Source organism: Lepisosteus platostomus, chromosome 3, assembly GCF_059453375.1.
Source record: "Lepisosteus platostomus isolate fLepPlt1 chromosome 3, fLepPlt1.hap1, whole genome shotgun sequence".
In the NCBI taxonomy this organism is placed as follows: Eukaryota; Metazoa; Chordata; class Actinopteri; order Semionotiformes; family Lepisosteidae; genus Lepisosteus; species Lepisosteus platostomus.
Genome location: NC_142613.1, coordinates 72383877 through 72396379, shown reverse-complemented (window position 1 = coordinate 72396379; position 12503 = coordinate 72383877). Strand labels below are relative to the sequence as shown.

The 12503-nt window shown below is 43.5% G+C and overlaps 1 protein-coding gene across 1 annotated transcript in view; it reads left to right on the top strand.

The window, feature by feature from the left end:
• rngtt (RNA guanylyltransferase and 5'-phosphatase) overlaps positions 1-12503 on the top strand; it is a 169105-nt gene that overhangs the window by 16666 nt on the left and 139936 nt on the right. The window contains exons 5-8 of the mRNA XM_088626745.1: positions 494-569; positions 1486-1744; positions 2984-3093; positions 6253-6354. Coding sequence (XP_088482871.1) covers positions 494-569; positions 1486-1744; positions 2984-3093; positions 6253-6354 — 547 coding nt within the window. The remainder of the gene's footprint in view (positions 1-493; positions 570-1485; positions 1745-2983; positions 3094-6252; positions 6355-12503) is intronic.

The following is a 12503-nucleotide window of genomic DNA, read 5'->3' as shown; positions in this document are numbered from 1 at the left end:
TTGGCTTTGCAGAGTCAATTTGATGTGCTTTTTTGTCTCTTACTTCTATCTGTGGTCATTGACCTGTGCTGAATACCTGTGCTATGAGTGTCTTGGTAGCACCAAGAGCAGTAAAAAGAAATTATGCAGTGAGGTATCACATTTTGTGGCCTAAGAGCCTGAAATCAAGACACATCAAATCAGAATTAGTTTTAATTTGAAATATTTTTGCAATTTTTATTTAGAGGTTAAAATAATTCTAATTGAATGTGTTTGTTTTTTAGTTGTTAGGCCACAAAATGTGTTAATTTATAAGGGGTGTGTAGATTTTCTCTAGGCACTGTATGCAGCAAGATACAGGAATTAAAGAAGGCTGGGCCACTTCTTTGTACATCCCTGAATAGTACCGTGCTCTTTGAATTACATTCTTGGGAACTTTTTGATGTTGTGCTCAGCAGTTCATGGTTTGTGTTGAATATTGCAGCACATTTATCCTCTTTTATTTCTTCCCCAGGTGTCCACTGCACACACGGCTTCAATCGAACAGGCTTTCTCATCTGTGCCTATCTGATAGAAAAGATGGACTGGAGGTACGGTCAAGTGAATTCAGTCACCCGCCCTCTTAATGGCTCCTTCATCTTCTGGCTCATTTCAGAGCGTCTTTCACAAACTGGTCCTGGCGATCACGCAGAGGCGAGACGATGAGCCAGATCTGAGGATGGCCCTCGATCAGCCACAGAGCCCCGTTAGTGTCCTCCTTGCTGTGGAAGCAGAGAGGCAGTGTCGAGTCTGTGCTGCTGTAGTGTGGTATCTTGGACACGGGGCAATGTCAGTGTTCATGCTTTTGGTAATTCCTTGCAGAACAGGGGCCTGCAAACTCTTCCCAGCTGAGCCACTTATAAATATTTTAGCGTTGATGGGGAGCAAAGTGATGATGGCTAATGCATTTTAAGTAGTGAAAAATCAGTTTGGAAAGGTCATTGGAATCGTTGTGTGTTCTGCTTGGTGAGAGAAGAGTTTGCTGGAGGCCGTGCTGCATGTCAGGGGCTTAGGGACACGTCTTTTCTTCTGAGCACGCTGTTCTGCAAGGAAGGCTGCATTATAAGCCTTGGACGAAATGCTCTCTGGGAATATTTCAGCTCCTGATTTTGGAGAAGTATCTCATCCTTTTCCACCTAAAATCTGTGAACCTCTGGGCCTCCCTAGTGGGTTCAAATGCGAAACGGGTTGAGGTGGTTGTTGAGGTTAATAAATGAATGGCACTGCAAGCAATTTATGCCGCATTGGTAGCTTAGCAGTTTTTTATTTTTGTTTATCCGTCTGCCGATCTTGAAACGGTTTACAGAAAAAAAATGCAATTTTATTTCTTGACTCTTCAGGAAGAGACTGCTTTTTGGTAGAGAGCAGAGAAATGTGATTGGAGGGAGAGGCCGGCGAGCTGTGGGAAGCTGCAGCAGGGCTGGTCTTTTCCCCGCTGAGTGTCCCTTTCCTGCCTCTGGTCCTCAGTATCGAAGCGGCTGTGGCTGTCTTCGCTCAAGCCAGGCCTCCGGGCATTTATAAGGCGGACTACCTGAAGGAGCTGTTTCATCGCTATGGCGACGTCGAAGACGCGCCTCCCGCTCCCGCCCTCCCTGACTGGTGCTTCGAGGAAGAGGAGGAGGACGTGGACGACGACGAAGACGGCGGCACCCTCATCGGCCCGGACTCTGGCCCCAGCTCCTCGGGGTCCTTACCAGGCAAGAAGAAGAAGGAGCGGCTAAAATTGGTGAGGTTCTGAGTGGGGGTGTGGACAGTGACTCCATGATGTGGCAGCTGGGAGCTGTTAAATTACCTCTTACTGTAACATTGTCTTTTTTTTTTACGTTGTCTTGTGGTTAAGTGTCGGCTGGTGGGTCCGATAATTATCATCAGGATGATCGTTTTTCGCACGTATGGCGATAACTATTTACCCACTGGAGAAAAAGATACATTTACACACTATATTTAGTTTATGTATTTCTTTTGAAGGTACAGTTGCACGTATTCAGGGAAAGGGCTCTTTTAGGAATAAAACCTGTTTTATGGTAGTCAGACCCTGGTCTTCTCCATTTTAGTGAGTGGCCAAAAGAGGGCAGTGTTGGGCCTAGTTGTGCCTTGATTACCAGTATCTTGGCTGCTTTACCTGGAACAAAATGAACACAAATCCTTTTCTTCTGCCATTTTAATGACTAGATTTTCTGACTTGCTTTTGATTATAGCTGCCTCACCCTGCACCAAGTCTTTCTTTTTGTCCTTTACTATAGAAATAGTGTTCATATGGCACGATCTTTTACTCCGTGCCTTGAAGAATTTATGTTTCCAGATTACTGTTTGCAGAGTTTGTTATCCAAGGGGAAAACTCAGAAATTCCTAATCTCACTTGGTGAAATCTGTGTCAAATCTTTGCACTTAACATGAAGTACCTCAGATATCCCTACAGAGTCTTTAAGATCAAGCTCTCCATAATAACCCCTTATTCAAATAGTCATTTCCACCATGTTTAATTTAACCTTTTTACACTGTCTCTTATCACATTTAATAAAAGTAATTCTCAAAAATTCCTTTCTTTGGATTTGCCCTGATGATCATTTTACCAATTCAAAAGCATAAGAAGTGACTGTTAAAATGAAGCTGGGTAGAAGATCATTGTATAAGATGTCTTGCTGTTTATCCAGTGGGCTTCAGAGCCTTGTGTTGCAGTGATTATCTTCCCTGATATATGTCCACACTGTCTCCTGTTGTTTGTTTGGGTTGGTTTAATATTACGTTATAATATTGTTTGTTCTTAACGTCCATACCTGTTGCTTATCTGTGTTTATGTAATTTTATAATGACTTTATCGTCCCCAAATCAATCATTTGTTTTTTTAATATTCATGATGGATCTTTTCATATGATACTTCTGCTTTTCATACAAGCTCCCTGAAGTACAGCACAAATGAGTGTTTGCCTGCATCACACAACATGTACAAGTGTTTGTTTTTCAGGGCGCCGTGTTCTTAGAAGGCGTTCAAGTTAAAGGCGTCACACAAGTTACAACTCAGCCAAAACTTGGGCAAATACAGAGGAAATGTCAGAATTTCTGCGAATGGGAGAAGTAAGTTTAGATTTTTAGTTTAGAAGTTCTTCTGTTTTTGTTGAGTGTTTTATGTCTGTTGTTGAATGTTTTCATTTTCTTATTAAATTGCTTGGATGCATATCTGGATGAGCTAAGAAAAATAATGTTGTTTCCCTGTGTTAAACACCAGTTACGGTGGGTGCTGCTGGAATGATCTGAGCTGATTGCCAGCAGTGCTCTCTCAATTAAGAGAAGACACTTTTGAATTGATTAAGATTGACAGTTTGTCAACAATCAGTTGTTTTAATGCAACAGCTTTAGCTGTTGTTATTCTTTATATCTACCTATCTAGATATTTCTCAGTGCAACCTAATAATGTGGAACTGTGTTGAAATTAAAAAACACAGTCATAGAAATAAGGAGTCATGGTTATCCACAGGATCTAAAGTGCAGCTTCCCACTTATTAACAAAAGTCTGTCTGCCTTTGGACATTATGCTGGCTTTGCAGTTTCTCTCCAGATTTGTACAGGTTTGTTATTTTGCCTCGTCCATTCTAGGCTTTTGAACTACAGTAATTGTTTTGGAACTGGCTTGAAACTATCCAAACATAATTGTCAGTGCTAGTGGTGAAAATGCTGTTGACAAGTTTGGATAAGGATGCTTCTGTATGTGCTTGACCCTGAAACATGTGAAAATCCGAACACAAGGTATTGATAGCCTAGCTCCTGTGAAAAATCTTCATTTCCTTCGTTCATTTTCCCCTGGTTCGCGAATGAAGTATACTCTGTGAAGCACGCATCATATTGAGTGACTGTGGAGGCAGTCGGGGCTGGATGTTCATCTGTCTTATGAACAACATCTGCAGGCCTATGTAGATGCCCTTGAGACAGCCAGGTCCTCCTCCTCGTCTTACTGAGAAGGGCCGCAGCAATCCCACACAGTCCTCTCTTCAGATATCCATAAAACACCTGATCCACCTGATAAGTCTGCTTTTCCTCCATGTTCTGAGCAGTGCAACACGTTCATGCAATTCTTCAACAAAGAGATTCAGAACACAAACATGATGACCACGCCCTTGCCGGCTTTCATGGGTTCACAATGTCATTTTGCTGCTGGTGATGCTGCCTCTGTGACTAAACCATGCAGGCTGGTCACTGCAATGAGACCTGCTGCTCCTTCCTGAACACATTTCCTGCACTCCAGCTCAAAGCCAGCTTCTCATCTCTTTGGCCTTCTGTTAATAACCCCACGAAAAAGTCACTGAACTCTGGTCTTGTTCCTTTAGGTTTAAATTCTTTTGCTATCACACCTATATTAAAAAACGGAATGGGGCCAGGACCCCCAAGTACTTAACAAGCATCTGATCTGCTTCCAGTTTCTCTGAGAAAATGAAAATACTGGAGCAGGCAGTGCGAGCTCAATTAAAACCCCACCTTGCATCTAATGAGGTCTTGGAACCTTTTTAGCAGCAGTTTAGACAAGAATATCGCAATAGTCCTTGTTAAGGTTGTTAATGATTTGCTGATGGCTTCTGGTTTGGAATCACTTAATATTCTTACCATTCTGGACTTAGGTGCAGCTACTGATACTGTCAATCGCAGTGCTCTGCACACATGCTGGGAAATTTTATAGTAACTGTAATAATAATATCGATGAGAATTCCTGGTTTAACACCTCGACTCTTTTGGAGAAACACCCTGGGGTTTTTAATGACCTCAGTTTTATGTCTTACCCAAAGGACGGCGCCTTTTTACAGTATAGTATCCACACCCCTATTTTGTGGGGTGGTACTGCTCCTTCCTTTTAATTAGTTTATCTCTGATTTGGCTACTGTGAACCAGATTGATTGTATTATCTACAAGGCTCATACAAAATGGGCTTTTTTTAAAGTTTAATCTTGTCCCACTTTCTTGGGGGTCTAAGACATTCAGATTTTAGCATTTACATGTTGCTCCTTGGTTCCGCTGCTGTAATCACGGCACTCTGTTTTATTTGCATACAGCTGTAGTCTCTCTCAGGAAGATAAGCGCAGGACTTTAATGCAGCACTACTTTAGGCTAAGCTGTCACCAGTCTGAGGTTGTGTTTTTTCAGGCTCATAGACTCCTATCATTTGCTTCATAAAGTTCTGGATGACGGTGCTAAAATCAACTTTGATAGAAATTAGAAACCTTGGCGTTACTTCTAATCCAGTGTTGTGATTTGGTGACCGTGTTAGGAAAGTCACATAAGTATCTTTCTCCTACCTGCTTAACATTTCTCAGTTGCTCTGCCTATGTCATGTTGAACTACAGAAACAAGCCTTTATTTCATTACAATTCAACTGTTGTAATGCCTTACTTACTGGGATGTACTCTGAGATATTAAATTGCCTCTGGTAGGTTTGGACTTCTGTAGCTTACAGTAGGTTCTCACTAAAAGTACTCTGCATCAGAACATAACTCCCATCCTCCGTAAATTGTACTGGCTTCCAGTAAGGTTCAAACAGCCCAAGGGTCTCCTGATGCTGATATAATGAGCTGATTGGTCTAGCTGCAGATTATTTTGGGGATGTATTGCATGAATATGGCCCAGCTCTCAATGTGAGTATCTGCTGGTCCTGACCTCCTTGCAGTGCTGGCGAAGAGGTTGATTGGAGTAGGCAATGGGGCGGTCCTGATTGCAGCACTGTGCAAAACCCTTTTCAAAACCCTTGTCACTAAAGCTTTTGATTTGTATTTTTCTTTCTGTCTTGGTTCCGCACAGTGAATATGCTGTGCTCCCCCCCCACCTCCAATATTTTCCTGTTGCTTTTGTTGTGTATTATATGCAAGCTATTGTACCGCTCTTTGATGTTCTTCAAATCACTCTTAAATAGAATTATTTTTACAATCCTTTGTCCTTTAAAAGTGTCTCAGAAAAACGGTCTTTTGCAGTAGCTACAAGGGATAGGAAAAGAAATGCAGCTCTCTGTCTGTATATGTATGCGGGTCACAATATTTCATCCCGAGGAGAAAAATAAGGCCTTCAAAGGGTCAGTGGGTTCTAGTGTATGAAATTAAGTTTCAGTCCAAGACTCTGAGTAGTATTGCTGATATTTGGTTAAAAAATCGCACCGCTCATGTTCTGTCTTATATTGGCCAAAAATGTAAGGTTAGCCTGCTGAAGGTTATTCTTCAGCGACGCTGTGCTGACCAGATCCCGATTTGTGTCGTCTAGGTCAGGTTTCCCAGGGGCCCAGCCCGTGTCCATGGACAGGAAGAACTTGTGCCTGCTGGAGCAGAATGCTTACAAAGTCAGCTGGAAAGCAGATGGCACGCGGTGAGTGTATTGGATTCGAAAAATCATCTCTTCTGTTCATGGCTTGAGTCATCGCAGCAGCGCAGAGATCTGGATGTGGGGGATCTCGAAGGCAGGGAGACTTCTGGTGCGCACACGTGCATGAGAGATGACTTGGGAGGATCGGGCTGAGTTTGAACTCGAGTCGTCTTTTCGTTTCCTGCGTCACTTAGTGGTACCCAGATCATGACTGGATTTTGGGATTGAACCTTAAGGCTGATATTCTTTTGCAGGAAAATAACAACAGAAATATTTAGTCAAAATGCAGGCAAAGGAAGCCCAGATAAACCTGCAGTGCCTAATGTTTCCAGGAAGGTGGCTGTTATTACCAGCGTATTGGTTCACATGTTAATTTATCCTGTGTGCCTTTCGCATCCATTCGTGCTCTGGTGGAGGACGTTAAAGACGTGCAGGTGAGCGCTCCTGGTTGGAACAGTTGACAGGCTCGCGGCTCAGACCTCAGCTGACAGCCCGTCACAACCTCTGTCCTGACTGCTCAGGGAGGGGGTGCCTGTAGAGGTGTCAGCCAGGGGACGCCTTTTACTTGGTACCTTTCTGCTCACATTGCTGTTTACATCAGTTATGGATACGGCTGCAACAGTTCCATGCGTTTCGATGAAGACTGCTGACAAGGAGGCTTACAAACGCGAGGAGGCCATTTGGCCCATTTCGCTCACTTGGTAGTTCATTAACCTGAGGTTCCCATCCAGCCATTTTATGAAGTCTCTTGGCTTCAAACACATGGCTGGATAGCTTGTCTAGTTTTCCCCACAGTCCCTACGGTATGCATATAAGTCTTCTTCTCGAGCTTCTGTCAGGCCCTGCGTGGCACATGGCCCTGCTCCCAGATATTGCTGTGTTGGGGTATGCTCGACTTTGTGCTCTGTGTTTTGGGGTGCAAGAAGATGAGAAAGCTTCCGAAGAAGAGGCACTTTTAGTAGCTGGTAGTTAATTGATCCAAGGATCTCTTCCAACCATTTCTGGAAAGAAGCCAGGATATTGGCTTCAACAACATGGCTGGGTAGCTTGATCTATACTCAGACAATCCTTTGGGTAATGAATGGCTCCTGTTATCGGTTTTAAATGTACTCCCAGACAATTTCCCTCTTGTGCCCTCTGGGTCATGTTTCACTGTTTGTTCTGAAGACATCTCCTGGGCTGACTTTGTCAGTACCTTTTAAGGATTTTGAATGCTTTTATTATACTTTATTGGATCTTGAATACCTGTTTCGGGTCCCTTCATACTATAGGCTCCTCTGTTCAGGGTTAATTTTTTTTTCTTTTAGCCTGTGAGTGTAGGACATTTCCTACAGTTAGTTGGGAGGGGCACACTTATGCAACCAGGGTGTTGTAGGTTTTTTTTATTTCAATTTTATTTGTTTTTCTCTTGAATTTTGTTGGTTGCAAGGTCACATCAAAGATGGAAAAATGTCTGACATTATTTATCTTGATTTCTGGCTTTAGTTTCAATATGGGTGTGTAGACTTTTCACTGTTAGTATTCTGTGAACTCAACATTTGGTGGAACCACATTTGGCAGCAAACAAAGTGTTTCTAGGTATGTCTCTTCCAATGTCGCGGACACTGCTATACATTTCTTTGACTGATTTTCTCAAATTCTCTCGGGTTGCTTGGGGTTCACTTACAGATAATAATTAATAATAATTGCTTACACTTATATAGCGCTTTTCTGGACACTCCACTTAAAGTGCTTTACAGGTAATGGGGTCTCCCCTCCACCACCACCAGTGTGCAGCCCCACCTAGATGATGCGACGGCAGCCATAGTGCGCCGGACCGCTCACCACACATCAGCTCTCAGTGGGGACGAGAGAAGAGTGATGAAGCCAATTCATAGATGGGGATTATTAGGAGGCCATGATTGGTAAGGGCCAATGAGAAATTTTGCCAGTACTCCGGGGTTACACCCCAACTCTTTTCGAGAAGTGCCCTGGGATTTTTAATGACCACAGAGACTCAGGGCCTCGGTTTTACGTCTCATCCGAAGGACGGCACCGGTTTTACAGTATAGTGTCCCCGTCACTACACTGGGGCATTAGGACCCACATGAGCCGCAGGGTGAGCGCCCCCTGCTGGCCCCACTAACACCTCTTCCAGCAGCAACCTTAGTTTTTCCCAGGAGGTCTCCCATCCAGGTACTGACCAGGCTCACACCTGCTTAGCTTCAGTGGGTTGAATTAGAGGAATCCCTGAAGCATGATGCTGTCACCCCCATGCTTAACTGTAGCGGTGATGTTGACGGGGAAATGTGCTGTACAGGGTCTGGGCCACAGGTAATGTTTGTCATTTAAACCAGAAACAATCAGTTCTGGTCCCATCTGACAACACCATTTGCAGCACCACTCGGGTGCTTTGTTGCAAGCCTCATGCAGGATATGTGCACTGAACAGGATATTCTTGACTAACGCACATCATCTCTCTTCTCAGCCGTTACGCTCTATAGCTCTTTCGAAATTGCTGTTGTCCTCACAGAGGCCCCCTTCACCAGTTTTCTCCTTGCCCAGCTGCTGTTAGGAAGGACAGCCTAATTTAGGTAGTGACTGCTTTGGGAGATACAGCTTTTGTCCAAGTTTGCTAAGTTCAAAGGGATATTCAGCATCATTGAACTGTTTTTATAGTCTTTTCCCCATCTGTGCCTTTCTACAACTTTACCCCTCAGTTGTTTTGAAAGCTTCTTGCTCTTCATGGTTGAATCTTTGCTTGAAATTCACTACCTGACTGAGAAGCCTTGCTGAGAGGTGTATTTATTCTGAAGTCATGTGGCTATTGTAGCACACAGACAGATGCCACTCAACTTATTGTATAGCTCATTAGGGTAATTTTGCACAGGGCACAAGGTTTTGATTACTAATGAAATCATGGCATTTTTATTTTTTCTTATTACCTCTTCATTCGTTTTGTTTTGTCTCCTGCCGTGAATGTGTGTGGTAGGTTGTGTATAAATCCTGACTTCAGTGTGTGGTGAGCGGAGGATTTGTCGCTTCTTGCCTTCAAGGCCGTGGCAGAGCTGCAGGGGTTGACGTCTCACTAGAGGCCGAGAGAGCCCAGGTCGACTGGTCCCACTCTTTGCTTGGTGCCGCCAACTGTGTGCCATCACTTGGGCAATGCCATAGTCAGCAAGCGACATGACCCGGGTTTGAGCATGTGGTGTTGGGATCATCAGCAGCCAGGAATGTCCGGAAATCTTTGAGCTAGGACTTTGTTTCTGGCATTGTTTTGTTTTAGACAGTGCTCAGGACTTACATTGGAAAATAATAATAATAATAATTGCTTACACTTATATAGCGCCTTTTCTGGACACTCCACTCAAAGCGCTTTACAGGTAATTGGGACTCCCCTCCACCACCACCAAAATACTTTTGGATCTTTCATGGGTCTCTGACCAGGGAACTCCAAAGATCCCCTTCCTTTCAGAACCGTGGATAAAACAAATCTGTCACATATTTTTATTATTTGTGCTCCGTTTGCCTGATTACTTTTAGATGGAGTAAATCCCCACTCGAAAACCCGTTAACTACATAAGGTTCATTGAGGCTTGTGTTTGGTGTGTCCTGAAGTGTTCCAGATAGGCCGTGTTGCTGGTGCTGTTTGAGCTTGGGCTGTGCTGAAGGCTGCAGACCAGACGTGGGATGGCCATGTGACTGGCCGGCGCCGTGCCACAGCCCGTTGCTCTGATGGAGGAGAGCGCTTTCATTTCAGCTGTTCTGTAGGTCTCAACAGGGTTTGAAAACTCACCTCCAGCAGGGCCTAGTTCTTTATCTTCCACCTGTTCCATCATTGGTCAAATTATTTACTTTGCTGCAAAATGGCGGTATTTCTAACCGGACTCTGATGTGTTTTAACATCAATGAAGTGAGCGTTTTGGCTAATCAGCTGTATGCTACACTGTCTGAACCAGAGTGTCCCGTGTCGTGGATTAGTTGCCTTACAATGTCAGCGATTGGCACAGCTAGTGTAGTGTGTGGCGAAACTTGTCTGCATGGGTTTTCTTTGTTAATTACAAATCCTTGTCCCCTGTGGCGCTCGTTAGTGTGTTTTTCCAAATGTGTTGAAGGGACAGGATTTCCTACAGTCCGTACCCTGGTTCTGACAAAGGTCTAGCATGCATTGCTCTGCTAATAAGCCAGACTGGAACTGGGACGCTGAATTACGCAGTGCTTGCTGGCGGAAAGAGTTCACTTTAGCTAAAAGACGGGATGACTCTTTTACTAGACAACTACTTGGCGAGTGATTTTTAAGAACACAAGACCATTTGCCACCGATGGAGGGAGATGCTGAAGCATGTTTTCCCTCTGGTGCTTGTGTGTGCTGCTTCAGCACAGGAAATCCCTAGGAGCTGTAATTGCTAAGCGTTCATGAACAGTGAAAATGCTCCAGATGAAATAGGAGCGGCTCATCTTCCCTTGGAAACAGTCGTCTGCTCGCTGCACGTCTTGTTTGGTATTGGTTTGTTCAAGCTCTCCTGGCCATACGTCATACACCTTGGTGTTGAAGGTTTTGCTCCGAGAGGTGTTTTTATCGCCATATTGGCGTGAAAGTGTTTGGCCATTGATGCTGATAATCTATTTCCATGTGTACATAAATGTTTTCATAAATGTATGGACATCGAACATAATGTAAGACAAAAGAGTCAGTAAAAGGGTGAGATTCTTTTTTCTTTGCAATCCTTTGTGTATTAAAGGTTCCTCGTAGTGTTGCTGAATGATTCAGCTCGTTCAATTAATTCAAAGCCCAGTGCAAATTACCTTTGAAGGAAAATGTTACATAATTTATCTATTAACTTTCTCTTATCTAGTTTATGTTTCTTAACCTGTTTCTACATCAAAGGGGGCTGTGCTTTCGTGCATGAGAGCCTGAAGTGTTTCATAAGCAGTGTGGGACTGAGATGAGCTGTAACGTTTGGCTTTAAAGGTGAGACATTAAAAAAAAAAAATCCAGTAAATGCAAGTGCTTATAGATGCAGGACAGACAGACTTCTTATCCTCAGTTGTTCTCAGGTATTCAAATGTAGGTTATAGGTCCTACAGTAAAATCCCATTTTTGAGTAGGAGTTATATAATAATTTAAAAAAAGGTATGGTCCCCTAGTAGAACAGTATCAGGTCAATAACTTCATATGAGTTACATGTAATGCACCTTAAGCGAATGATAGTCCTAGCTGAAATCTCTGTCTTTCTGATAAAAGATATCTTGCCTCAGGAAAAAGAAGAATAAGGAGATGTGTGGTGTGAAAGGCTTGGTCCTTTTCTACACCCACGTGTTGCAGGGAGGACCCCCTTGAGATGAGGGCTGCTCCACTGGACGTATGCGCTTCGTGGAAATGTTTTGGCTGAGCTTTATCACTCACCTGGCAGAGCTTCCAAGAGCTTCCAAGAGCTTCCAAGAGCTTCGCCGAGCTGGCGCTGTTTCCAGGACAGTTCTCTTTCTCGTTTGTTCCCGCTGGTTATCAGCCAAGAGGAGTCAGGGGGTTATCTGCCTTCCGTTTTTTTTTTTCTGAACGCCTCCGCTGTATCTCGAAAATGCCATAGACACCGCTGGAAATCAACTTTGTTTTCCCATCGTTATCGGAACGCGCGGACTTCCCGGTTCAGGCAGCAGCGCGTCTTGTCTTCTCGATAGATTCGGTGTGGTTCTCCATCCTCAGGGGGTGGTTTGTGTTTAGTAGCACGCACGCTTGTGCGCTGACCGTTTTTGCACTAACATTCAAGTCAAATGCATCTTGGAAATGACCACTTCAGTGGAAAGAAGCTGCTGCTTAATAATAATAATAATAATAATAATAATAATAATAAAAATAAAAATAATAATACATTCCTTACATTTCTATAGCGCTTTTCTGGACACTCCACTCAAACTGCTTTACAGGTCATGGGGACTCTCCTCCGCCCCCTCCGGCGTGCAGCCCCACCTGGAAAATCAAAATGGGAAAGTCGTAGGACCTGAAGATGCATCTGTGGTGGAAGCAACACAAAAAAGTAAAAGTGTCTGAACGCTTCACAAAATTGTAAAGAAAACCGGCACTTCAAAATGATGAAGAGTAATAATATATGGGTTTTTATGTGTGCTTTTGTGTGGGAGGCTGGTTTAGATAAATGTTTTCTAATAAATGTTTC